Source organism: Thunnus maccoyii, chromosome 7 (assembly GCF_910596095.1).
Source record: "Thunnus maccoyii chromosome 7, fThuMac1.1, whole genome shotgun sequence".
In the NCBI taxonomy this organism is placed as follows: Eukaryota; Metazoa; Chordata; class Actinopteri; order Scombriformes; family Scombridae; genus Thunnus; species Thunnus maccoyii.
This window is the reverse complement of record NC_056539.1, coordinates 8,603,553-8,628,346: the sequence shown is the minus strand read 5'-3', so window position 1 is coordinate 8,628,346 and position 24,794 is coordinate 8,603,553. Positions and strand designations below refer to the sequence as shown.

At 40.9% G+C, this 24,794-nt stretch overlaps 2 protein-coding genes across 2 annotated transcripts in view; one reads left to right on the top strand and one right to left on the bottom strand.

The window, feature by feature from the left end:
• Positions 1-24,794, bottom strand: part of LOC121900313 (proteoglycan 4-like) — a 676,357-nt gene that overhangs the window by 459,870 nt on the left and 191,693 nt on the right. The window lies entirely within an intron of this gene.
• Positions 14,663-24,258, top strand: usp46 (ubiquitin specific peptidase 46). Its single transcript, XM_042416571.1, has 9 exons — positions 14,663-15,004; positions 18,749-18,829; positions 19,637-19,850; positions 20,630-20,868; positions 21,376-21,452; positions 21,572-21,655; positions 21,736-21,933; positions 22,423-22,501; positions 22,623-24,258. Exons 1-9 carry the CDS (start codon positions 14,969-14,971, stop codon positions 22,722-22,724), a joined length of 1,110 nt encoding a protein of 369 aa, XP_042272505.1. The 5' UTR covers positions 14,663-14,968; the 3' UTR covers positions 22,725-24,258.

The following is a 24,794-nucleotide window of genomic DNA, read 5'->3' as shown; positions in this document are numbered from 1 at the left end:
ATCTGATTGGACGCTGGTCAGCCTCCCCCCTCCCTCGTGTCCCCCCTCCACCTACACGTGGATATGCAAGCTATACACAAGCTGCTGCAACAGGTGGGACCCCTACCTGGATGTCTTGACAAAACTTTCTTTTAGGAAGAAGAGGGGGGGGGGGGAAAGAAGTTCTTTCTATACAGTAACTTGACTGTTGTCATACAATAAAAAAAAGAAAAAAAAATATTGCAATAAAAAGCACCATAAAAACAAAAATATTCTTATACTATAATGCTAGCTTCCCATAAATAAACTACAAATAGTCTGCCTTTATCTCTTGAGTATTACTCATGGATGCCATAATCATCCTAAAAATAGAGCCCATTTTTTTTCCTCACTCATGTTGCATGTTTTCTGCACGTTTCTCAACCATATCTTTTTGTGTGGAATCATAGGATGCACATGGATCCTGTTCAACCACCCAGTGTTGTGTTACAGCTGGTGACCTGCTCAGACATGTCCCTAAACTTGTGAATTGTCCACACACACACACACACACACACACACACACAGGGGGTTAATGGCTGCTAATGTTGTACAAATGCACCCCCCCCCCCTCCCCAAACACACACACATAGCTCACAAGAACTCATGCAGAAAGGACTGGATGTCAGAGCTATCGGTCCTCAACATGCTGAAGTGATGAGACCTCTGAAATACATTCAATCACACAATATTTCAGTGTCCAATGCATGAATGGCAACAGGGCGGTGAAATCTATTTTTAGAAGAAACTGCAGAAGATGAAAACATTTGCTGATATTTCACTTGACAAATTGGTTCAGCGGCTGCTTTTTTTCAACACCCCACCGCTCTGATTTAACCTGTATCATGTCTTTGTCCCACTTTCTTTCTGCCTTCTCTGTCACACCCCCCACATGCCTCCTTCTCCCTCTCCCATCTTTCATTTGTGCTCATGTGCTCTGAGGTATTTTGGCATCCAGTCCTTCTGTGATTATGTTCTGGTATGTATTTTTGATAAGAGTGCTGATGACAGGCGGCTGCGCTGAAATATGAAATTAGTGCCCAGGTTTCGTGAGCAGGCATGGTTGCTAGGTGTGCACACACACACAGCTGTCCCTCTAACCACATCACAGCCACCACAGTGAACTCCACCCCAGCAACATTATGGGATAGCCTGTTTTCTTGATAACAGTGGGTAAATACTGTGCATACTTGTGTTTGATGACATTTAAACTCGATACTGCTCACCGTTTTTTGAGTGCAAATGAAGCTCTGGCTCCTGCTTTTTTTAATGAATGATGTTAGTGAGGTGTCACCATTGTAATCTAAACCCACGCTGCAGCATATTTGTAACACAGAAAGATAAAAGGCATCATTCCCTCCTCTAGCAACCAGGCGAGGTAGCTAATGGTGAAGGGGGGGTGCTTGTGGAGGTGTTTTGAACCTGTAATGAAGGGCTAGGATTCACTCATTTGATACATAAGAGACCCAGAAATGTTGAGTGACTCACAGCAGCAGTCAAAGCACCAGATATTTACAGATGGGATCCAACATCACTTGTCTTATAACAATGTTTATGTATGAACTCCACTCTGATGTCTGTGCAGTTGTGCCTTCAGGCCACTGCTTCCTTCACTTTCCCTGAGGGAGGGCTGGGGGTGAATTAAAATACCTTTGAGTGAAGGCCTGCAATTACAGCTACAACAGAGCAGAACAAGGCCTGACTTGGGGTTCAGAGTGTCACTCACACAGAGGTGACAATAGGTGGTTAGAGAGGGTAAAACGGGGGGTAATCCTTAGCTGGGGTGTGGACAATTGTCAGAGAGAATTCAGGGTATTCACTGAAAACAGTGGAATGTCGAGTTAATTGGGGGCTGGCGGAGGGGACGAGGGGCAGGTGAAATCTGGAGGAGGAGGGTGTCTCAGAAGGATGTCCTTGTTGACACAGAAGTGAGGACTGATTTCCCGAGGTGGCCTCGCCTTTTACAGTGGAGCTGAGAAGAGGCATACAGCCGTCGCTTGCCCCCAGGCCTGATCCCACAAAGGACAGTCATTTGGGATATCAGAGAAACTGCGGCAGTTTGGGGCTGCCCTCAGGTCCCACGGTCATATGTTTATCAGCATCATGATAGATACTTATCATGCTCATTGCCTTTAATCATTGTCTGCAAAGGTGATTATAAGGAACCAATTATTTTACATTGAGCTCTTGTCTTTGATTTACTAATCTTGTACTTACTTCAAAGCTGTGTGGCTGCTCCACAAAAACCTTCATGTAATACTCCAAAGTTGGACTCAACAGCTGGCAGGTGGGGTTTTAAATGGTAGCAGCTCCACATGTTTATTCATAAATTAAGAAACAATGGAGTGTAATGCCTGGTTGTTGGACTTCATTGCAGATGCACAAAAACAGTGCAAACTCTGAAAAGCAGATCAATTTGCAGATCTTTTCACAGATCTCTTCACATATTTGTGTATATCTGCAATTACATTTGCATCTCCAATGACCGATGGAAATTGTATTGGCCTGTCGGCACAAGCAGCTCTTGACCCACACAAAGGAAGAGAGGTTGTTTTTTCCTATTGAAATGTAAACCTTCCAACATGTTCATTCATTTGCATACCTCTGAATGTCAACAGTAGTAGGGGGATGGCAGTGCAGTGGTGGTTTTGAGAGGGGGGGTGGTGTGTACTATGGCACTGAATGACAATAGCAGTCCACCCCTTCCACCTCCTCCTCCTCAAGGAATGCCAGTCATATGCTCTTAGACTGTGAAGTTAGCCAGGTAGTCATAGTTTGCAGGGAACATGATGGAAAATATTTAAATCTTGATTCTCCATCTCTCATTCATGCCCCCCGTTCACCTTGTTTACATTCCAGTGCTGATCTCAAGCGTAACATTAGATAATTGGTTTCCACTCTCATTTCTGAGGATTGACGTGCACATGCCAGTCCACAAACAGTGTGTGTGTGCTAACATGTATGGCTGTGTGCATATGTGCACAGTATGTGTGCATATAAGGGACAGGTAGAAAAACAGCAGTAGGTGTTGCAGTAATAACAGAGGATAGAAGTGTTTTCGTCTGGCATGCATGTGACCATAGACGTGTGTGTTTAAGGTAAGACTTTAAACTCCAAGATTATCCTGTTTTCACTGAATGAGAAGTTGTTTTTTTTCTACTCACGTGCAAAACTTTTGAGTGAAAAAAATTCTAAATTGCACTTGAATGCACATTTGTTATGTTTCAGTGGGAACATTTTGATTCGAGAGGGAAGGAGGACATTTTTTAATTTGTTTGTGTTATAGTGTTGGAAGGAAGAACAGTCTTTTTCTGGTTGCAGCTTAACAACATCATAAAGCCAGTCGAGCCAAACTGTGACTAATCTCAATTACCATTCTTACATTAGAAAAAATACAATTTTCAAAACAAATCTAATTATATTTAAATATGTTTCTACAATGCTGGTAATTTAGGTAATTTGTTTTCGGTCCAAAATATCCCAATGTGTTTTGGTAAATATAGGTTTTAGCTTCTTATTTTCAACATTTACATAAGAATCGATTATTCTTATTCTGATTCTTAGTCTGATTGGAAAAATATGGAAACAGCTTAAGGAAAGGCAGACAGCTACATTCTCAATAACAGTTATTAATTTTGATGCATCTTCCTTATGCAGAAGGTAAATAATTACGTCATCACCACACTTTTGGAGGCCAAACCGTAATGAGTCAAGCAGTGCACCCATTAAACACTAAAAAGTGGGTTGGGGGGGGACCATAATACAGAATAGAAAGTTATCTGTTTGTATTAAAACAACATGAAGTTCACATAATTGTTAAATCTGAGAAGGAGATGTGGGCAGATGGATCTCTGGATATCTGAGACAAGCAATTTCAGCTTCAGCCTCATTTTTATGAATCATTATTGCTCAGGCGTCCATGGCGACAAACACACACACATTTATTTATAATGAAATTTCTGTATAAGAAATCTCGGGAGCCTGTCTGTAAGGAGATAAAATCATTGCAAGCATGACAGAGGCTCACAGACAGACAGGGACAGTCTGCACTGGACAGATTGTGTTGAGGACATGGGGTTCAATGGTTGAGATTTATGGTTTTGGGCCTCTGTCGGTAATTTAGACTCCCTCCCTCTCCCCGGGGGCCTTGTCTGTCTGTCTAGCCTGCTTTTATTGCCCATTCTGAACAGAGCTGGAGCTCACACTGGAGGTAGAGTGAGGTTCAGAGTCGGGCCTCTACGGTTTAATATAAACAGACAGCTTCCTTGAGGGCTGATTGTGGGCCTGGGCTGGAGCTCCGTTCTGTGGAAGTGGTTACTGAGTGGCCAAGATGGAGCCGCTGCCAAGTCTTGCTTCACATACTGAAAATTATAGCAGCAGTACTGTGTGTACCATGTAAAAATGTGCCATAGCTTGGAGTGGAATTCCAGTCTATATGCTTAACAAAAATGAAAAGTGTGACTCGGATATGATTCTGACTCTGATGTGACTTGTCGTAATCACCACTCTTCTCTGCCCTCTTCACAGTCCTCAGCAGGACACATTGGCCCGTTTAGCTTGTCAGCTCGCAAGTAACAAGAGCCCAGTGATGAATGAGGGAGCTGGGCTGAAAAAAATTACTGCTGTGCACGTGCAGCCTGATTCAGGTTGGAGTAGAATATTAAAAAGTAAACACGAAGAGAAGAGGAACAGTATGTGCGCACAGAAAATAGCCTCCCAAATATTTACTCTCATTTGCAGTCCAAATACCTTCATTTGACATCTTCAGCCTCACATCATTATCATCATGCTTTATTGACAGCTTTATTATCTGGCTATTTTGACACTTTGCCCGTGCATCTGTCATCTTTAACTGACCCCAAGGTAGCTTTTCTGTCATTCCACTGGCCTAAAGACTAAATAAAGTTTTGTGTGCAAACTGACAGACGGGCTCACTCCTGTCACCATCTTTCACAGGAGGAATGGTCCTGAATACAGGTGGATTAGACACCTGTGAACACACGTGTGAAGGCACAAGTACACATGCATGCAACCAATAGAAAAGAAATGAGAAAACATTACAAGATTAAGATGTTAAGGGCGTGTTTGCATCTGAGTGTGTGACCTGAAGGACTGTCCATCAGCATACTGAAGACAGATATGACAGGAGAAGCATATTTGAATAAACACAGAGGTAGTTAAAGGTTCTGTCACTTGATGTTAAATAAGGTTAAATAAGGTGAAAAAAGGGCATACCACACTGATGACCGAATAAACCAACAGCCCTGTTGTGAAATGACAATAACTGCTTGCTCTTTTAATATTTTTTCATGTGCAGAAAGTGCTTTTATGAGCCTGAAGTGCTCTGTTCCTTCTTTAGAGTGTTAAGGCTCATTAATCCTTTGATGAATTACTTCTCCTTTCCTCTGGTGAGCTCTCTGACTCAGAGGAGCCTTGAAGCCGTCATTTTGGGGAAAGTAGAGCAGGAACATAATTGCACAGAGTGTCTTCACCTTGTTCCTGAGATTCACACTTAATCACCGATGTTGCTCTGCCAAGTCTGTCACTCGATGACCCATAATCGATCTGTACCTTTCTGCGGCACAGTTAGTTTTTGTTTTATTTTAAGTGTGACATCCGTGCTCAGGTCATGGTGTGTATTCACGGTGAAGATTTTTGGATAATTTATTATGAGTTGTTCTCCGAAGCCCCCTCAGTCTTCACACATGCTGTTGTTTGAAAGAGATCCTCCAACACGTTCATTGTGACAATATACACTCATGACTGAGTGTTCGTTCATATGCACATACACACCCGCGCAGACACCCATGCTTTGGCGTACGTTCAGTGATTACGTAGCGTGCTCACAGGCTGTTGCACAAAGAATTAAAACATCGCCGCATGAATATGTGTATGTGTGAGCCTGAGTCAGAGGCAGACTGAGATGAATCTCCCTTTAGATTCTCAAGGTCATTCTCTGCACAGGAAGAGAGCGTGTGAGAAAACAGATGCTGGGCATTTTAATCTGTGTGTGTGTTAACGGAAGTTCAAAACTTCATGTTAGTAGGAAGCAGAAAGGAGAAGGAGTAGATGGCATTTTAAGGATTTTAATGTGGTAATTAATTAAAGCATTAAGTCTGCGCTGTGTTTCGGTGTTGCTTCCCTTGATGTGATCATCCTATTACCTCAACCGTGAGGGTTCATGTCTCCTCTTCTTCTCTGCGGCCTCTTCAGCCCACCGCAGACAATCTTTGGCTGCCAGTTACACACTTTCCCCCCAGCGTGGCCCTCAGAAACACATTATGTCTGCTGCAGGGAGGAGTTGTGGTGTAGCTGGGCCATTAGGACGCCACAGAGTGAGAAGAGGAAAACTGACGGGCCAAACTGCTCGGGGCAATAATGGGGGATACGTGTCGGTGTTCTTGAAGGGTACACACTGTACTCTACGCAAAAATTGGCAGGGACGATGAAAAAAAGAAAAAGATGTGCGTCAGACCTCCTGAGGGAAGGAGTACCACAGCATCATGTGAGACAGAGAGAGCTGTCTCCTCCTAATGCTTCACACATCACATACTGAAAATGACTTCAAGTCCTTTCATAGCAGGAAATGATTGTAGGAATATTGTTCATACATGCACTCAATGTGTTGCAGAGTCTGCATGAATATTCTCAGTGCAGCTAGTCTCCTTTTCAGCGGCAGATATTTCCGCAGATACATAATGTCATCAGATATTCATATATTCGATACTTTGACGCACAACAGAAAGTCAAGGTGATTTTTTTCTAAGGAATGTCTTTGCCTCTCACGGATAAAAGAAAAGACTCGCACATTTATTATGCAGGTGCGTCACTATTTTGTCAGGATGGAGATTCCTGCGCTATGATTTTGCATTCAAAACCTTCACGGAATCAGTACATTCAGCTAATGTTTCGGTCCCTGTAGAACTCCAAGAAGTAATGTGTCATCAACAATATATGTATGTTCACAGTTGAGCAGGGGTGGAAGGAGTATTCAGATCTTTTACTTAAGTAAAAGTGCCAATACAAAAGTGTAAAAATACTCCATTACAAGTAAAACTCCTGTATAGAAAATTCTACTTAATCAAAAGTACATAAGTATTAGCAGCAAGATGTAAAGTATTGCAGTAAAAGTAGTGGTTTGGTCCCTCTGACTATTATTATATGTGACATCATTAGATTATTAATACTGAAGCATCAGTGTTAGAGCAGCATGTTACTGTTGTAGCTGCTGGAGGTGGAGCTAGTTTCAACTACTTTATATACATTTAGTCCAGTGCTTCCCAACCTAGGGGTCATGCCCCTCCAAAGGGTTACCAGATAAATCTGAGGGGTTGTGAAATGATTAATGGGAGAGGAAAGAAGAAAAAACAAAGTTCTGATACAGAAATCTGTTTTCAATTTTTGGACTTTTTCACTAATCTTTGATTTTTGGTGAAACTTTGGATCATTTGAACATTTATTGAAATGAAACCATGTGAGAAGTTTAGCGGGAAAAACCACTATTTGGAGGAGCTGTTAACAACTCATTGACATCTGAAATGTGACCCCGACTACACACTGCTTTTAGTAAGACGTCAAAAGCCAAAAAGGTTGGAAAACACTGGTTTCATCAACAATGTGTTGTATTTTAAAAGCTTGTTATATTATCCATCATGTCAAATCTTCATCTGAAAAGTAACTAAAGCTGTCAAATAAATGTAGTAGAGTAGAAAGTACAATATTTCCCTCTGAAATGTAGTGGAGTGGAAGTATAAAGTAGCAACAAATGGAAATACTCAAGTAAAGTACAAGAACCTCAAAATTGTACGTAAGTACAGCACTTGAGTAAATGTACTTAGTTACTTTCCACCACTGCAGTTGAGTTTCAAAACATCAACAACTGATTTTTTTTAACTTGGGGATTTAGGGCCAGTATATTAGTATACAAGTATTTTTATATTTTAGTTTCAGACATACTGTAGCAAATCCAACACAAACAGTGTGAAGGTCGTTTCCTCTCTTCTATCCAGATCTCAAGTTCAAGTCTGTGCTGTGTGGAGGCAGCAGTACAGTACATTCACTTAGCAGACATCCAGCCTCTCAAGCACCTGGCAGAGTGAATTAATGCGGTTCACAGGACTGGAAAGTGGGTCAAGCTCCAGTGCTTTTTGCAACGAACCCAGCTCACTGTAGACATCCAGTTATACAAACAGATCTATTGTTATTGACCGTGATCAGGACAAGATGCTGCTGAGCCTCCAGAGGGGAAATAGGGCGGCACAGGAATCTAGAGCTGCTAAAGAGATGAGATGAGAATATGCAAGGGAGTATGGTGTATGAGTATGTGTGTGTGTGTGTGTGTGTGTGTGTGTCTGTGTGTCTGTGTGTGTGTGTGGCATGCAGATTTCTGATATACTACCCATTTTAGGCCATTTCGAGGAACAGGTCTGTGCTAATACATCTGCAAAATGAGATATTGTCCTCTCACGTTTAATTGTATTCTCTCAGTTCTGAATTAAGAGCCACTGTTCATTCTCCTTTCACTGTGTGAAATTTCAAACAGTCACAGAAACTCTTTGGCTACCCAGAATCACCCACAACCCGATAGCATAACAAGTCTGTGTGTATATGTGGGTGAAATACATAAAAACTAGGCCAGTGCTTTATATAGCCTTACTGCCACTATTATCCACTGACATTCTGACCTCCTGTCATAAACCTCAGTGTTTAAATCAACAGTTGGCTAAAAGTTACATAAATATCATTTATGGCCCTTTCCATTTGAGTGCTGCACCTTCATTTGATTGCATTATGAGCACTGAGTCATTCAACATGATCATTTGCATTCAACCGGCTGCACACATGTATGAAAGCCCACATGCAGATACAGTTTCCAGGGCTGCCTGTATTAGATGGTCACAGTGAACTCTTCTGCTCCCGGCTTTGTGTAATGAGAACAATGCGGCTATTGTGCTGTCGTCGCTCTAACGCTGACTGAAGGTGGCCGTGCAGCAGAACAGGTGCATTTTGGGGTAGTTGATGCGAGCCAAGGAGGAGGCCATTATCGGGGTCGTCACCTGTGTGAACATTTTTGGAGACGGTATTTTTAGCATTTTGTCATTCAGGTAGTCTGTAAAGTCTTCTTAGATATGTTTGTAAAAAAAGACTAGAAATACTACCTTTATTTACTATTGTTTGAGTTGTTTATCAAGCAAAAATGGTAGCTGGTTCCATCTCAAATGTGAGGATTTGCTGTTTTCCTCTGTTTTATATCATTGTAAGTAAAATACTTTTGAATTCTTGACTGTTGGTTTAACAAAATAAGCACTGTGAAGACATCACTTTGGGCTTTGGGAAACTATATTGGGCTTTGAATATATATTTAAAGATGAATTGACTAATCTTAAGAAATAATAGATTGATCAATAAAAGTATTAGTGCCTGTATGTTTACTTTTGTCATTTAGAACATTAGATGCATCCATAAAATACCTTTCCTCATATTATTTCTCTGTTTTCCAAGATCGACTGTTGATGACACAGAAAACACTCATCCGACATGCCAGTGTGTTAATACAGCTGTGAGCTTATGCGAATCCACAGAGCAACGCCAGTGCCCAACATGTCCTGTTCCTCTGTTTATAGAAACAGGGATACCGTAAATGTAAACTAGCGTCCAGATGTGTCTGTTTGGAACACTGTGTACCAAAAGCAATAAGCGTGCCAAAGCTTGGCTTAATAATTCACTCCCCCTTTTCTTCTTCACTTTTCTTTCTTTCTTGTCCAAGTTCTTATTGTTTTTCTTCTCATCTCATTTAATACAACACAGGAAATGTTTATTATATTAGGTTTTATTGTTCAGTGAGCCCCATGAGTGCAGTATGAGGAAAGTAACTTGACTCGAACAAGATGATCTTATCTGATTGGTCGAGTTAATCATGATTGTAGGGCAAGAAACCTTAATGAGCCTGAGCGTTTGTGTGCTGAATGTATGTGGTAATGACTCTGACATGAACAGACTTCTCTGAGAGTTCTTTACAGAGAAAGCTTTCAATAAATCTGCTTTAATGGGCACGTGCATATCTTATACAATGGAATTTCCCTGACAGTGGTATTGTATCTCTACCACAAACTGTGCTAACATTTCAGCTCCTTCCTGTTTGCTAACTAGGGCACCTTTGTGCTAAGAAACCTCACTAGATAATGAATTAGACAAAGGCTTTCTCATTCTATTGACACGGGATATAAGATCAAAGTCTCATGGGACCAAATCATGCACACAAACTGAAATGTCACAAAGACACTGACCTGCTTCATTTCTAACACCACCTCAGGCTGTGACAACCTGCAGAAAGTACCACTGTGATTAATGTGGTGCTGTGACAGTGTCACAACAACTGAACCTTGGCTACTGTATCAGATTGGCAGTAAAACCATCAGCATCTTTCAGTGGAGCAACTTTGGGCCTGTTGTTACTGGTACTGTGCAGGTGTTCAGCATATTGAAAGGCATGGATTAGAAACTATGAAAATGTGAACTTTGCATATCACTATGTTATTTCTATATACCCTCACAAAAATTGAGCATAGCGTTAGTTTAAGCAGGCTACGAAATCAAGCTCAGCTCACAAACCCAGCCTACATCAACTGATGGCAGCTGATCTTAAAGCCAGGCCATATCAGCTGATGGCTCAGCTGATTCCCTTCTATGCATTTAATTGGCAAATCTCATTATTTAATCTACTTCAGTCTGCTTTCCCTTGATGCTTCCTCTGCAAGCCGCCTTGCAACCTGCCACCACCACTGCTCCTACTTTACTTGCTGTGTCTGACTTAATCAATGTCATTTCTGTTGACATTGTTGCCTGCTCTGTTCTGTACCTGGGATCTTTGATGCTGCTGTTCGTGTAAGCATGAGGAAGGGCAGGGGTGTCCAAAAATAGAGCCTACTGCCAAATATAACTTACTGCAGATGACAGTAAAAGTTTTCTTTGACTAAATTGGTCTTGATTGAAACATTGTTTTGATTTATACACACAAAAAGGACTGTAATTATTAGTTTACATGTTTTATACGCAAAATTAATATTACTTTTAAATTAGAAGATTGAAAATGAAAAGTTTTGTTTAAAACAAAAGAAAATAAGTAAAGATAAAGTAAGTAAAAAGTTCAAATGGTGCATGAATTTTTATTCTACTTCAAATAAGGCAACTTGATAAAGAAATGTCACAGTAATCAGTCATAACTGAATCACTGAAACATTTTAAAAATGCAAAATGTCAAAATGTGTATTAAGATTTGAGGTACGACCCAGGAAAGTACAGAAAGAATAGCTTTTCTGTTGCAAGTAAACTACTGCAGCATAAAACAATCTTAATAGACCTGTAGCTAACCTTGATGTTTGAGAAGCATGTGCCAAATGTCATCAGGCTGCAGTGAATCACAGATTCCCAACTGGAGGATTATTTTCTCAGCGGTGCGGAAATGATGCATAATTCATTTGCCTCTCATTGTAGAGGCTGAACAACAGGAAGGTCATCAATGCTTTCAGTAGAACAGCCAGCCTCGATTACTGGAAACATTTTCTGAGCTCACAATATTTTTTCTTCTTCGGCATGTCTGTCTGTCTGTGAAAATCCAAACATTCTGCCCCACTTCTGATCTTAACGAGGTGAGCAGAGAAGGTTCTCTGAGGTTCACCTGCCGCCTGCCAAAAAACGTGTTGTGGATACAGAAGTCCTGTGAGCTCCATCCAAACACGAGGAGGCAACCACTGACTGTATGAACAAGATTAAAACTCCATATAAACACAGAAGCACAGACTGAGCACCCTCACTGTTCATCTGAAGCTTCATGTCAACACACAAGCTGCAAAAAAGGAAGATAAAAGTGATTTTATCTCCTCAACAAGGCAGGGACTAGATCATAAGATGCGCAGAACCGGGGTTGTGTTTATGCCTATTTTGGTTTCTTGGTGTAAATGAATGTGTTTGTTAGTGTTTACAGCGAGCACATTATTCATATCTACATTATCCATCAGTAAGCCAGTGAAAAGCAGCAATAATGACAATAAAAGCAGTATGAGTCAGGAAAAGGGCAGCTGCATCCACAGCGTCTCTCAGTCCTATTAATACTGACTTGACTGAAATAGAAAGTAAGTCTGGGAACGTTGTGTATCAAGAGCCCACAAGCTACCACCACATGTAATTGTTTCCCAGTCAATCAAAGACATTCATAAATAAACCTAAGAGAACATGTCAATCAACAACTTTCCCAATAAGCCCATGGTGCATACCAAAAGTCTGATCAACAATGAGGCTCCCCCGTCCTCCACAGCTCAAACTGGCAACCCGACATTATTCCGTTATTTGTTTTTCTGTAAATACTTTTATTATTCTCTCTCCTTTCCCATTTCTTTTGAAGTCTGTTAATCATAATTATTTGTTGTTTTCCTTTCTTTTTGTTCAGATGTAAATGCTAAGGAGATAATTGTCAGGGGATTGTTGTGAAAGCACAAACAAAGCCGGTGGTGAATGAGAGTGTCCTGGAGGGTCCTGGACTCCTGCAGAGCTCTACAGAGAGGACATCTACCTTTGAAGGCCCCCACTCTTCGTTATGGTCAGCTAAGTGGTGGTTAGAATGTGGAATACCTGCAAATAAAAGCAAATGTAACCCTGGTGAAATCTACATTTATCTTGGCTTGGGCTTGGAGACTACAACAGAAAGCTTACATTACAAACTGTCGGCATGGAGTTAACCCTGACCCCAGGCAGTGGTGGTCTAATGAAAGACACCATCTAGCTGCATCATGGAAAGTAATGGATCCAGGGTTGTTGGAGCTTGACCCATAGATGGGACTAAGAGTCAGGTTATCTCATCAACATTCTTTTGACGTTCTCCAAGCTGCACTTAACGATCTTAAACTTGTGTTGAATGCTCATAAAACCAGGTTTATGTTATTCTCTAGAGCTAGAGGTAACAATAAAATAAAAACTTTCATATTTCCACTGTACAAGGATCCATGATTGAGAGAGTTAGAGAATATGAATATGTCCATATATGGTTAGATGACAAATTCACGTTCAAATTTCATAATGGCAATCTTGTCAACAAATTACGACAATAAAATGTGTTTTTCATATAGAAACAGAACTAACTTTCCTGTGTTTTGTAGGAAAAAGATTGTTGAAGCTGTTTTTCTCTCTGTCTTGGATTATGGTGATGTGTTTTATAGGCATGCCTCTGCCTCTACTAAGCCCTTGGATGCTGTTTATCATTCTGCCCTCAGGTTTATTACTGCTGATGTTTATAGCACTCATCATTGTATTATGCACGAAAAGGTTGGGTGGTCTTCTCTGTCTGAAAGACGTGATAAGCATATGTATTTGTTTATCTACAAGGCCCTTATTGGGAGGCTGCCATCTTATATCACATCTATGTTTGATTGGTCCTCTGGACCATATTATACTCGGTCTAACGACTGGCTTTCACTACAAGTCCCTGGAGTTTGTACTGAGTTTGGAAGATTATGCTTTTTGATTTCATGCTCCGACCGCGTGGAAATCTTTGCAGAGACCCTAAAAACTGATACTTTAGTAACCCTTGATCACTTTAAATCTATGATCAACAATCACTTAACTTCTGTTTGTACTTGTTTTAATTGATTTGTTTTTATATCTTGTATCTTGTTTCCTTTATTAACTGTGCTTATACTTGTTTTAATTGATTGTTTTCTTTTATCATGTATCTTTTGTTATTATTTAATTATACTCGACATAATTGTAAATGAGGGCCAGCCCTTAATGATTTTCGAGTTTAAGTAAAGGTAATAATAATAATCTCCACTTTCCTAGCATCACTTTTGTTCATTTGTCTTTTAAACAGTCTTGTAAATCCCACCATCCTTATGAAATTGCACTACCAAACATGTTGAGGTGCCCCTTTAATTTTTTTTAAAATGTTTTTTTATGAACAAATCAGTAACTATTAACTATTAGTTGTTTGCATTATTGCTGAAACGAGTAGTGAAAACATATTGTCAACAACTTTAATAATCAATTAATTGAGTAAGTTATTTATCAAGCAAAAGTGCTGCCATGCTCCAGCTTCATTGTGTTTCTGTGTTCTGTATTACTGTGAATTGAACATATTTGGATTTTGGACTGTTGGTTGGACAAAATAAGCAATTTGAAGATTTCAGTTGGGGACACACCGCATGTGAGGGGAATTTTCCAGTATTTTCTGACAGTCTAGAGACTAAATTAATCAATTAATTTAAAAAAAAACCCAGATGAATTAGTCAATTTTATTTATATAGCCCAAAATAACAAATCGCAAATTCACACCCTTAGTTACTTCATTAACTGATAACTGAAAACAATCGTTAGTTGCAGCCCTATTGTGTACATCTTTGATGAAACATATTTTGTATAGTAGCTTACATCTCTTTAAACACATCCCAATAATAAACTACAACTCCCACAAGCCATTGCTTCAAATAGCTACCGATGATTGGCTGCAGGTCAACTAAGCTTTACCATCCAGGTCTATGTTTGGCTGTCTAATTCTGTCAATCACACACAGAAAATCTCAACCAATCAGCTGTAGAGTTTATCTCAGATGGGCGGGGCTACTGCGCTCCCTCACACAGCAGGCTGGTTTCCTGATTGTTGCTAACAAACCTGCCGCCTGCAACTTCGGCCGTCCACCATTCGCTCATGCATTGACGCTTTCCAGCCGCCGTCTGCGTTAACCGTGTGTGAGGATGGAGCCGTGTCGACGCTGAGTGCAGCTGGACGCTCAGCTCCGTGCTTGCTGCATGGTGCTCCGTGTCTCTCTGCCTGCTTTCTGACGCTCGGGGTTGCAGTCTGGCCTCCAGCCGCGGCTGCGATTTAACTTCATTTCACAGCGTCGCCTTGCTCTCAAGTCATGTTTATTTTATAAAGATGGCGGTGAGGGGGACACTGTAAACTAAATGACTGTCAGAAACATCGCCTCCATTTGTAATATGGTGAGTAATTTGCTGGTTATCTGTGTAGCTATCGATCTGCCTGCAGCCACTGTGTTGAACCTGGTGTGTAATGATGTACATGGGTGAGTCGCCTCCCCCCCTGCACACACACACACATACACACACACATATACACATACACAGTGCAGGATGCAGGCTCTTTATAACCAGCATGCACAGTAAATCTGAGATGTCCTAGTTTAAGAGGAAAGGCCTGCATCCCATATCTTGATATGTATGATATGTGTCACAGACCTTTGCACACTAATGCTTCCCGCAGCGTTGACAGTGTTTGTTGCAGCCTGGCGAGACGACACACACTGTGCGGTTTGTGTGTCTGTCACCGGTGACTGACAGGTGAATGAAGCCTTTGACAGCTTGTTGTGATTGCATAATGTGGTGCTACACAGGGCCGGTGACATCCTGGTAGCAGACAGCAGGGATCTGCACTAATCTGTGTTTATGTTGTGTTCAGGGACAGTGAAGAGTGGGTAAGAACAGACTTAAACGGCTCTGCATAATGCTATTGGCCTTCTCTTTATATAGACTGGATACTAATGTCCTGCTTTAATGACATTTTAATAAGTTATCACTCTGTATCCTTGCAAAACAAGTCACTCAGTTCAATTCAGATTTTATTTGTATGGCACCACCACAAAAACAGCAAAAATGGGCTTTAAAAATCTGCATGCATACACACACACACAAACATACATACTGTACAAATACAGTGTGTTCATGTAAGAAAATGCTTGACTTAAAAGAACACAATTGGAGCAGGTCAAAGATCAGCAGGCAAACAGTTCCTTTCTTTAGGTGCATAAATACTGAATGCACTGTGTGACCTGAGAGATCTGCTGGGATAGTAAACTGACAGCATGTCTGATATGTGCTGTGGAGCCAGACCGTTAACCTCTTCCACTCCCACCCTCCTACCATAGACCCATTTCTGCTGGGAAGGAGGACAGGGGATCTTTAGAGGGAGATAGCAGGTCAACAGTATATGCCACATCGAAGTGGTATACATCATCTGAAAGCTGGGAACCTGAGGATTCACTCGCTCAAGGAGAAGTTCTGAGATCTTGCAAGAGTTGTATCGTTGTTGCTGAAATACTGGACCAATATCAAAAATTGTTGTCCCCGTTAGTCACTTAGACACAAAAAGATGAGACAATTGGTTGAAAAATCCTGAAGTTTCCCTTTAAGTGCTTTGTAAACCAGGAGGAGGATTTTGAATTGTATTCTGAAAACAAAAGGTAGCCTTTAAAGGTTACAGAGGACTGGAGTGATGTGAATTTTTGTCTGTTTTTTTCCCTGGTCAGAACTCGTGCGGCTGAGTTCTGAATAAGTTGTAAATTATGGGTTATTTTGTTTAGAAAACCCAAAACAGAGAATTAAAATAGTCCAGCCTGCTCATGACAAAAGTTATGCATGTGTATGTTATGAGTCTTACAAATGGTTATATGATGTCTCAACGGTTACTAGTCAAACCTGCACTTGAAAGGCTTTGTGACAGCCAGTGTGTTATTGCACAGTAAGCTTCTCCAGGTTGCAGAACTGAACGTTATGGTTGATATCACAGCACTAATAAGAATATTTCTCTCATTTGAATGCAAAATGACATAACTGATGTTTAATGCAATGAACTGTTTTCCACAGTTATGCATTGCACCAGACAAAACTCTTCCTTTGTGCAAAACAAAACCTGCAGTTTATTCATTTTGTAATTTTCGGCTGAAACGCACCTGCAGGCACATAAGCAGCTGTGTGTATGTTTCTCCAGGAGACGTCCTCCAGACATGTTCAAAGATGTATATAAAATACTCTACTCTGAATAATAATGTGTGTCTGATATGGTTTTTCCACAAAAAAAAGAACCGTTATCTTGTTAAAATCCTCAAATTACATCTACTCCTTCTCCCTCATTAAAAATATTAGATATTATGAATATGCAAATATATTTCATTTCAGAAGTTTAACTGCTGGACACAAGATGTCTCCTACTTCACTGAAAAGTCACTTCTCAGTGTTTGTGCACTGGAGGTTTCCCAAATCCTGCTTGTGGGCCCGTCCCTTAAAATTGGATTTTCAGTGAGCGCAGAGAAACTTTCCACTTTCAGCAGACCAATGTGAAAACAGCCTTCTAGTGTCAAACTCTGCACATACATCATTCTGCACAGTGAAGCTCATTTTGCAAGCATATTTTTGAGTGGAGGAGGACTTAAAATGATGAAGGATGCTGTGGCATATTCAGGGCACCAGCACACTGATTCTACCGTTTATTATTTGCAATACGTCTGTTAACAATCTTGAGGCAAAGCAAGAAGAAAACAAATACATTTTATACATAAGGTAAGACTGAAAGTTTCCAGCTGCAGACGACAATAATAATAATAAAAGTGACGGCAGTGTGTGGGAGCTTCAGTCTTGTTCTGCATTGTTTTCTTTGAGACTATCAAGGATTAAGAATTTTTTTTTTCCTTTTAAATAAATAATGCGGCTGCCTGCTGTTTATAATGAAGCGTTCAAATGTGGTATCAGGTGTCAGTAGGGGTTGCATGGATATTTTGTGTAGATTCCTACAGACTGCCAGGTGAACTAATGCTACATTTTCACTGACTTTTTCCACAAATGTCACCTAGATTTTGTAGAATAAAGGCTTGAGGTCAGTGATTGCATTGTTAGATATCCTTCTGAAGAAAGTGTGTGTGTGTGTGTGTGTGTGTACAGTACATGGACTTGTGCCTGCATGTGCGCTGCAGTATGTCAGACTGGAAGCAGCACTCGGGACAAAGAGGCATTCACAGTCTGCTTTGACAGAGAGAAATGACAGTCATTGAAAGTCAAACTAAATTGTCTTCTGTGTTCGCTCAACAAAGCTGCGGTTCATTTGGAAAAAAAAGCTTTGAGCTCTGAAAAGTGAAAAGGCTCTGACATGAGATAAGTGGTCTGTTTCAGCAATCAGGCGTAAAATACCGCTGACTTTTGACATGGGTGCACCAATTTAGACCATATCCTTTTTCTACTTTGATGGAAAGTTTTTTTTTGCCTGGCTGCCAAAGGAATCGAGATAAGCTGTAATATTCTGTGGGAAACTGAGACCTTGAAATTTGACCAAAAGGATGGTTTATGATTTAAAGTGTATGAGAGATAGGCCTCTATATTTGGTTTAGCCTGCTAGTACTCGTTAACTATCCAAACTTTCCATATTAATTTGCTTATACATACATGGAAATACTGGCTTTCATCTTAGCCTTGTAAGCACAATGAGTAAACTGTTGAGCTGCACGTTGCATAAATGTGACGATAACAAAGGCAGAATGAGTAGGATTTGTCGGTTGCGGTTTTTAAACACGACATTCAAAGTTGACCCGTCCTCCCCGGCTCAATGACACCAGAAGTGCTATGTCGCTATGTTTTTATAGAGTCCCGCCCTCACACCTTGCGTGCTGTCATTGGCTGGGGGCTACACACCCGCTGCTCAAAGGATGACACCCAGAAACGTACCGAACACAGCAAAATAAGAAAATACAGGCAGAGGGCGAAGTCTCTGCAGATACCGACACCGCCACACACTTCTAGTGGGTCATAAGCGATGATTGAGAGGGATTATTTTTGTATGAGTCTATACATTGTTGTTTTTAGGAAAGTTCTCCTCATTCTACCTTTAATGTTGTGCAGAATGTTCTCACAAAGCACATTTTCATGTTTTCATGTCTCATGTTGTCTCTCTGGTCCTTTCAGGGCACCAATGCCTCTGCTCTGGAGAAAGACATCGGCCCGGAGCAATTCCCAATCAATGAACACTACTTTGGATTGGTCAATGTAAGCATCGCTAAATCCTCTCTTACATGAACAAAGGTCATTGCCAAAAAACACTGGTGTCATTTTTCAAAACAGACAAGCTAGAACGGGACCCCGATGAGTCACATGTTCTCTACTGGACGGCTAGTATTGAAAATAACAGGTTGTGTTGTTTGTGGATCTGTTGGCCAATCTAGTGTGACTCTGTTTCATTAATGTCATTTGAACAAATGTTAACAGGATAAGCTGGTACTGACAAGTCAGTACATTTTGCCAACTATTTGGTGGTGCATACAAAAAGACACAAAATACAGAAAAAAAACATGACAAACGGGGAAAAAAACAACAGTTACATAACAAAATCATTTATCAGTAATTCATGATTGTAAAAATGAACATTAGAACAACTTCAAACTTCCAAATACTTCAAATAAAGTGCCTAATAAAAGTGAATACATTTAAAAATGAATACTAACTAATAAAATGTTCTTCTGGCATTTTAAGACAATTAAGAACCTCAGACATATCACAGTGATGGTTACATAACTGACATTTCAAAAAACTAAACTATTGCAAATAACATGAAGGTAAAAGAAGGAACTGACATTAAAAGAAAAACAATGTTTGATTTTTATAGCAAAGACTTTGCTTTACTTTTTTTCTGACATCATTTCTACCACTGCTTCTCTTTATGATCTCCTGAGCTGTGACCTTGTTCAGAAAGGTCTCACATATTCTAATTGGAAAAGTTCTTGTTGCATGTTTATAAATGAATCGTTTCCCTAATCGTTTTTTTTCTTCCTGTTTCTTCTTCCTGTCTCTCGTCAGTTTGGAAACACATGCTACTGTAACTCAGTGCTGCAGGCGCTCTACTTCTGCCGGCCTTTCCGGGAGAACGTGCTGGCCTACAAAGCCCAGCAGAAGAAGAAGGAGAACCTGCTCACATGCCTGGCTGACCTCTTCCACTCCATCGCTACACAGAAGAAGAAAGTGGGCGTCATCCCGCCCAAGAAGTTCATCTCCCGCCTACGGAAGGAGAACGGTGAGAGATCATGCCCGGTGAAAGTCGTAAAAGAGTCGTAAAACAATTCCAATCTGCTGTTATGGCTCGGTTGCGGTTTTGTGTCTTGTATTCGAAGCGATGTTGTCTTTAATGTAGTCTGAATATCAGAGGTGAAGGGCAGGTGCATGTTGGTGGTAAGGTCATTCAGAGAGTAGAGCTGACAGAGAGGCCGACTGTTCTCTGCTGTCCATATTGAGGAAGCTCTTTATGCGAATGAACAATGCCATCTCTGTTGGGACTGAGCTTTTGGTCAGCTGCCTCCTCTCTGGACCTTTTTTTTTTTTTTCCCCTCCTTCTCCTGACTCTCCACTTCTCAGTTTCACCTTTCACATACAGATCTGTCAAAACAGGAGTGTGTGTATGGATGTTTGTAATATCGGTAAAGCTTTCTGGTTTAATTAACCTGATCTACAGTGGATTTCTCATGGCAGAAATTCTCTGAATAGATTTTAGATAGCGGGGAAAGCGCAGGTGTAACTAATCACAGTAATGATGGTTCTGTTTAGGTTGGTAAGCCGGTGAGCCAGCAATCAGTAATGTTATCAATTACAGCTGTGCTCGTCAGAATGTCCTCAGTGAAAAAGGTCTATTATTGATCACATTGACACTCAACACACTGTGCAGCAATATCATATACAGAAATATTAATATTAGATTGAGTATTGGCAGAAAATCAGTAGTAAATGATCGGAATCAAGATTTTGACATCCCCATCATCTCCCCCCTATGAGTTATCTCCCTTTACCGTCACCCTCCAGATCTGTTTGACAACTACATGCAGCAGGATGCCCACGAATTTCTCAACTACCTGCTAAACACGGTGGCCGACATCCTGCAGGAGGAGAAGAAGCAGGAAAAGCAGAACGGACGCCTCAAGAACAACGGCACCGCCATCACCACAGAGACCGAGACAGAGAACAAGACAGAGCCCACGTGGGTTCACGATATCTTCCAAGGCACACTGACCAATGAGACACGCTGCCTCAACTGTGAAACGGTGTGTGGCTGTATTTGCTTGGGTTGTATATTTTATGTTCTGCTTGATTACTGATTACAGTTCAACAATTGTCCTTTCATACATTATCTGTCAGTCCTTGAGTCACCCTGAATAAGAGATCCCTCCTGAATGAGTGTGAAAAAAGGGATGATCCCTTTGCAGAGATGCTGAGAGATGAGGAAAAAAAAAGAGAGATGTAGTGAGCAACCCTGGTGGGCTCTGGCCACCCACTTTACATCAGGGCTGCCAGAGGCTTTGTCCTCAAAACGGTGAGGGCGAACAGTGGGACGGGTTGCCCTGAACAACCTCTGCAAACACCAAGCCGCTGCTCTGCAGAGACAAAAGCTGCTCAGTGTAATAAGCATTTCAAAGACTGTGTGTGTATGTGTGTGTGTGTGTGTGTAGCTGTGGGCGGGTGGGTGCTCTGTCACAGCGGCGCAGGCTTATCCTCACTGACTCAGTCAAAGACAGTTCAGTGACATCACTGTCCCTCCCTCTCTTTGACAGGTGAGCAGCAAAGATGAAGATTTTCTGGATCTTTCTGTGGATGTGGAGCAGAACACATCAATAACACACTGTCTCAGGTAGTATTGATTTTTGTTATACATTCAGTCAAACCTAAAAGGCTGTAAGTAGACCATACTCCCTTTTGGGTGAGCGAGATCGAATAACCAAGCCTCCTGTGGCATGCTGTCCTCTCCAGGGACTTCAGTAACACAGAGACATTGTGCAGTGAATACAAATACTACTGTGAGACATGCTGCAGCAAGCAGGAAGCACAGAAACGGTCAGTAAAGCACTACGCTAAATACCACCCCGATGTGTGCGAAAACACACACTCATCTGACTTTGTGCGGCTCTCTACAGGATGCGTGTGAAGAAGCTTCCTATGATCCTGGCGCTTCACTTGAAGAGGTTCAAGTACATGGAGCAGCTGCACCGCTACACCAAGCTGTCCTATCGAGTGGTTTTCCCCCTAGAGCTCCGTCTGTTCAACACATCTGGAGATGCAGTCAACTTGGATCGCATGTATGATCTAGTGGCTGTGGTGGTTCACTGTGGCAGGTACAGTATATTGATTACCGGCGCCAAAATAAAAGACCAGGATGTTAAGATAATATCCTAGTGCCAGGTCTTAAGATACAACAACACGACAAAGCAGACTTAAGATTTGCTGAAGTGCAAAGCAGGTCTGGCCAAGGTCATCCACACACACACACACACACACGGGCCATTGATTCTCATTGTATCCAATCACTCTATTCTATGTAATATTAAAATAACAGTTCGATATTCTGGGAAATACACTTCGCTTTCTAGCTCAGAGTTAGATGAGAAGATCAATACAACTCTATCGGTCTATTAAATGTGAAACTACAGTCAACAGTTGGTTAGCTTAGCATAAGTCCAAGTCTGTCCTAATACAATGACAATGAGTATTTGTTCGGGAATGTTCAGCAGCTCCTGCTGAAAGCTTAGACAGAAACAGTGCAACGTGTGAGTTCTGAGATGCAACATGTGTATAAAAGAGAGTCACTGTCTCTGTTTCCACAGTGGTCCAAACAGAGGTCATTACATCACCATAGTGAAGAGTCATGGCTTCTGGCTGCTGTTTGACGATGACATCGTGGAGGTGCGTCACCCACGCTACCCTTGGCCTATTATTGTCTTCTTGATGTTCCTTGACTCACCTGTTTGTATCATTTCATATTGTTTGTGCTATCAGTCAACCGTGTCTCTCTTGTGTCGTGCAGAAAATTGACGCCCAGGCCATCGAGGAGTTTTATGGGCTTACCTCAGACATCTCTAAGAACTCTGAGTCGGGATACATCCTCTTCTACCAGTCCAGGGAGTGACTGGAGCTGGATCAGTGACACAGGAAGAGACTGAGCAGGATGAGACCTGTTTGTTTGTTTTTTTTTTACCTTTACAAACCCAGACTCCTGCCACCTCCACCCCATCCTCCTCCTCCTCCCCTCCTCCATGTCAGACCTCTTCTGACGTATGTGCCAATCCTCTACCCTCAGCGCCTGCCCCTGGGGTTTTTTTTTTTTTTTTTCCTGTTCCTCATCTCTCTCTGTATAATTTGCTTCTCATGTTTTAGTCACCTGCATCTGGACTGCACTTTAAAAGAAAGGCAAAAAAAAAATGCTCTACAGCATGACAGAAACAAAAAGGAGTCTACATCCACATCAAACCCTGCTCCCTTTGGTGTAGGCTGGTAGGAGAAGCCTGCAGAGGTGATTCACTACCAGGATGATGACGGGGTGAAGGGTCTGGTTCACATACAGACAGACGGTTGTCAGAAATTGTACTATATCATTTATATGTATATAAGGTCTACTTCCATTAGGTGTCCCCCCCCCCTTTTCATTAGGGCTATTTCCCCACATCACTGTCCAGTCCTTTGATATGTTCATGTCCCTGGTGGATGCATGAGAAGTGAATGAAGTTGGAGACAAACACTGTATAATAGGCACAGATAGATTTCATGCATTTCTAATGGTTTTGAAGCAATACCTTAGCATTAATTAGCAAGAACTCACATGCTGAAAACTACCTAAAATGATTAACTCTTGACAGTACGAAGGTCGTCTTTATCCCGTAGAGAATCACTCTATGAGCTGCTGCCTGTCTAACCAGATATGATCCAATACTTTTAACACTTGATTCAACAACACTACACACGAAAGGACATACTGCTGTTTTTAACATTAGCAGACCTTTCTCTATCAAATGGATCTCCATTCAGATCAGCTGAATCTTTATAATTTTTTATTCTGATATTAAAAAAAAAAACCCTATTTATTGAACTTAACATATTTATTACTGTTATTCGTAATGCTGACTGCTTGTTAATGAAGGTTTGTGTGTGTAATAAGGCTCATTTCAGAGCTGCGTATGTTAAGACTTATTGTCTAAGCTTTCATGGTGTATTTAATACACAACTTGATAGGACAGCTATGGCTGGGTTGCAACAAAAAAAAAATTGGTTTTATCAGTTTGTTGTTCGCATGTCACGTGAAAAGATGAGACAGATTAACATGATGCAAGAGAGACAAAACCCACAACTGCCTAATCTTTTGATTGACATTAAAAAAAGGAGAAAATAGTGCAATAACAGGGGAAGATATTCACTGTGGAATTACCCCGTGAGACTTGATATACAGTACATTTAAATGTTAGTGCTAGACGTGTTTCTTAGCAGCTGATCTTTTCCCAGTGCTTTGTGTTTGTGTGACCATGATCAAAATAATACTCCCCTTTTTACCACATATAATGTCCACTACCTGCTGGGATGTTTGCTGCAACATTCTGTCATCCATCTCTTTTTGCAACCTTACATGGCATTGTCTTTTTCTTTTATTATTACTCCTATGTTGAACTACAGCTTTTTTCTTGATTTGTCTCTGACTTTGATAACGTGACTTGTGTACTTCATATGTAGGACATGCTCCCGTACAGGTAAAATTCATGTTTCAATGTTAATTAATACAATATCCCTAGTAGATGATCTTCTCTTTGGCCTATTCCCCAGGGTTTGTTGCCATGTCCTGTATAGTACAACATCAAACGCCTTGTTTTCATGTCAATGACATTCCTATTTGCTGCACATCAGAGGATATTACCATTTCAAACACATCTCATTTTAAATAAGAGGTAGGAATAGGATTAATTTGGTAGCTTAGTGTCTGTGTCTAAACAGGAAAGACAGAATTTAAGGTGAAAATAGTGAAACTTGGGATTTTGAATGCACTTGTTTCTGCTGTCTCTTCCATTTAGTCTGTTACTGGATGAAGTCATGAGGAATATGTGCCAAACTGGAGTCGATATTGACCTTGCAACATGTCTTTAACAGAACATTATTTTCTTTGTAAAGATACAACTGTACATATATATTATGTAGAAAACACTTCTGGAAATAG

Bases quoted from the DNA above. Each gene is read 5' to 3' on its own strand.
- usp46 (XM_042416571.1), top strand. From the start codon at position 14,969: ATGACTGTCAGAAACATCGCCTCCATTTGTAATATG. The intron at 15,005-18,748 runs GTGAGTAATTTG...TGGTCCTTTCAG, and splicing joins TCGCCTCCATTTGTAATATG to GGCACCAATGCCTCTGCTCT. The intron at 21,656-21,735 runs GTCAGTAAAGCA...GGCTCTCTACAG, and splicing joins AAGCAGGAAGCACAGAAACG to GATGCGTGTGAAGAAGCTTC.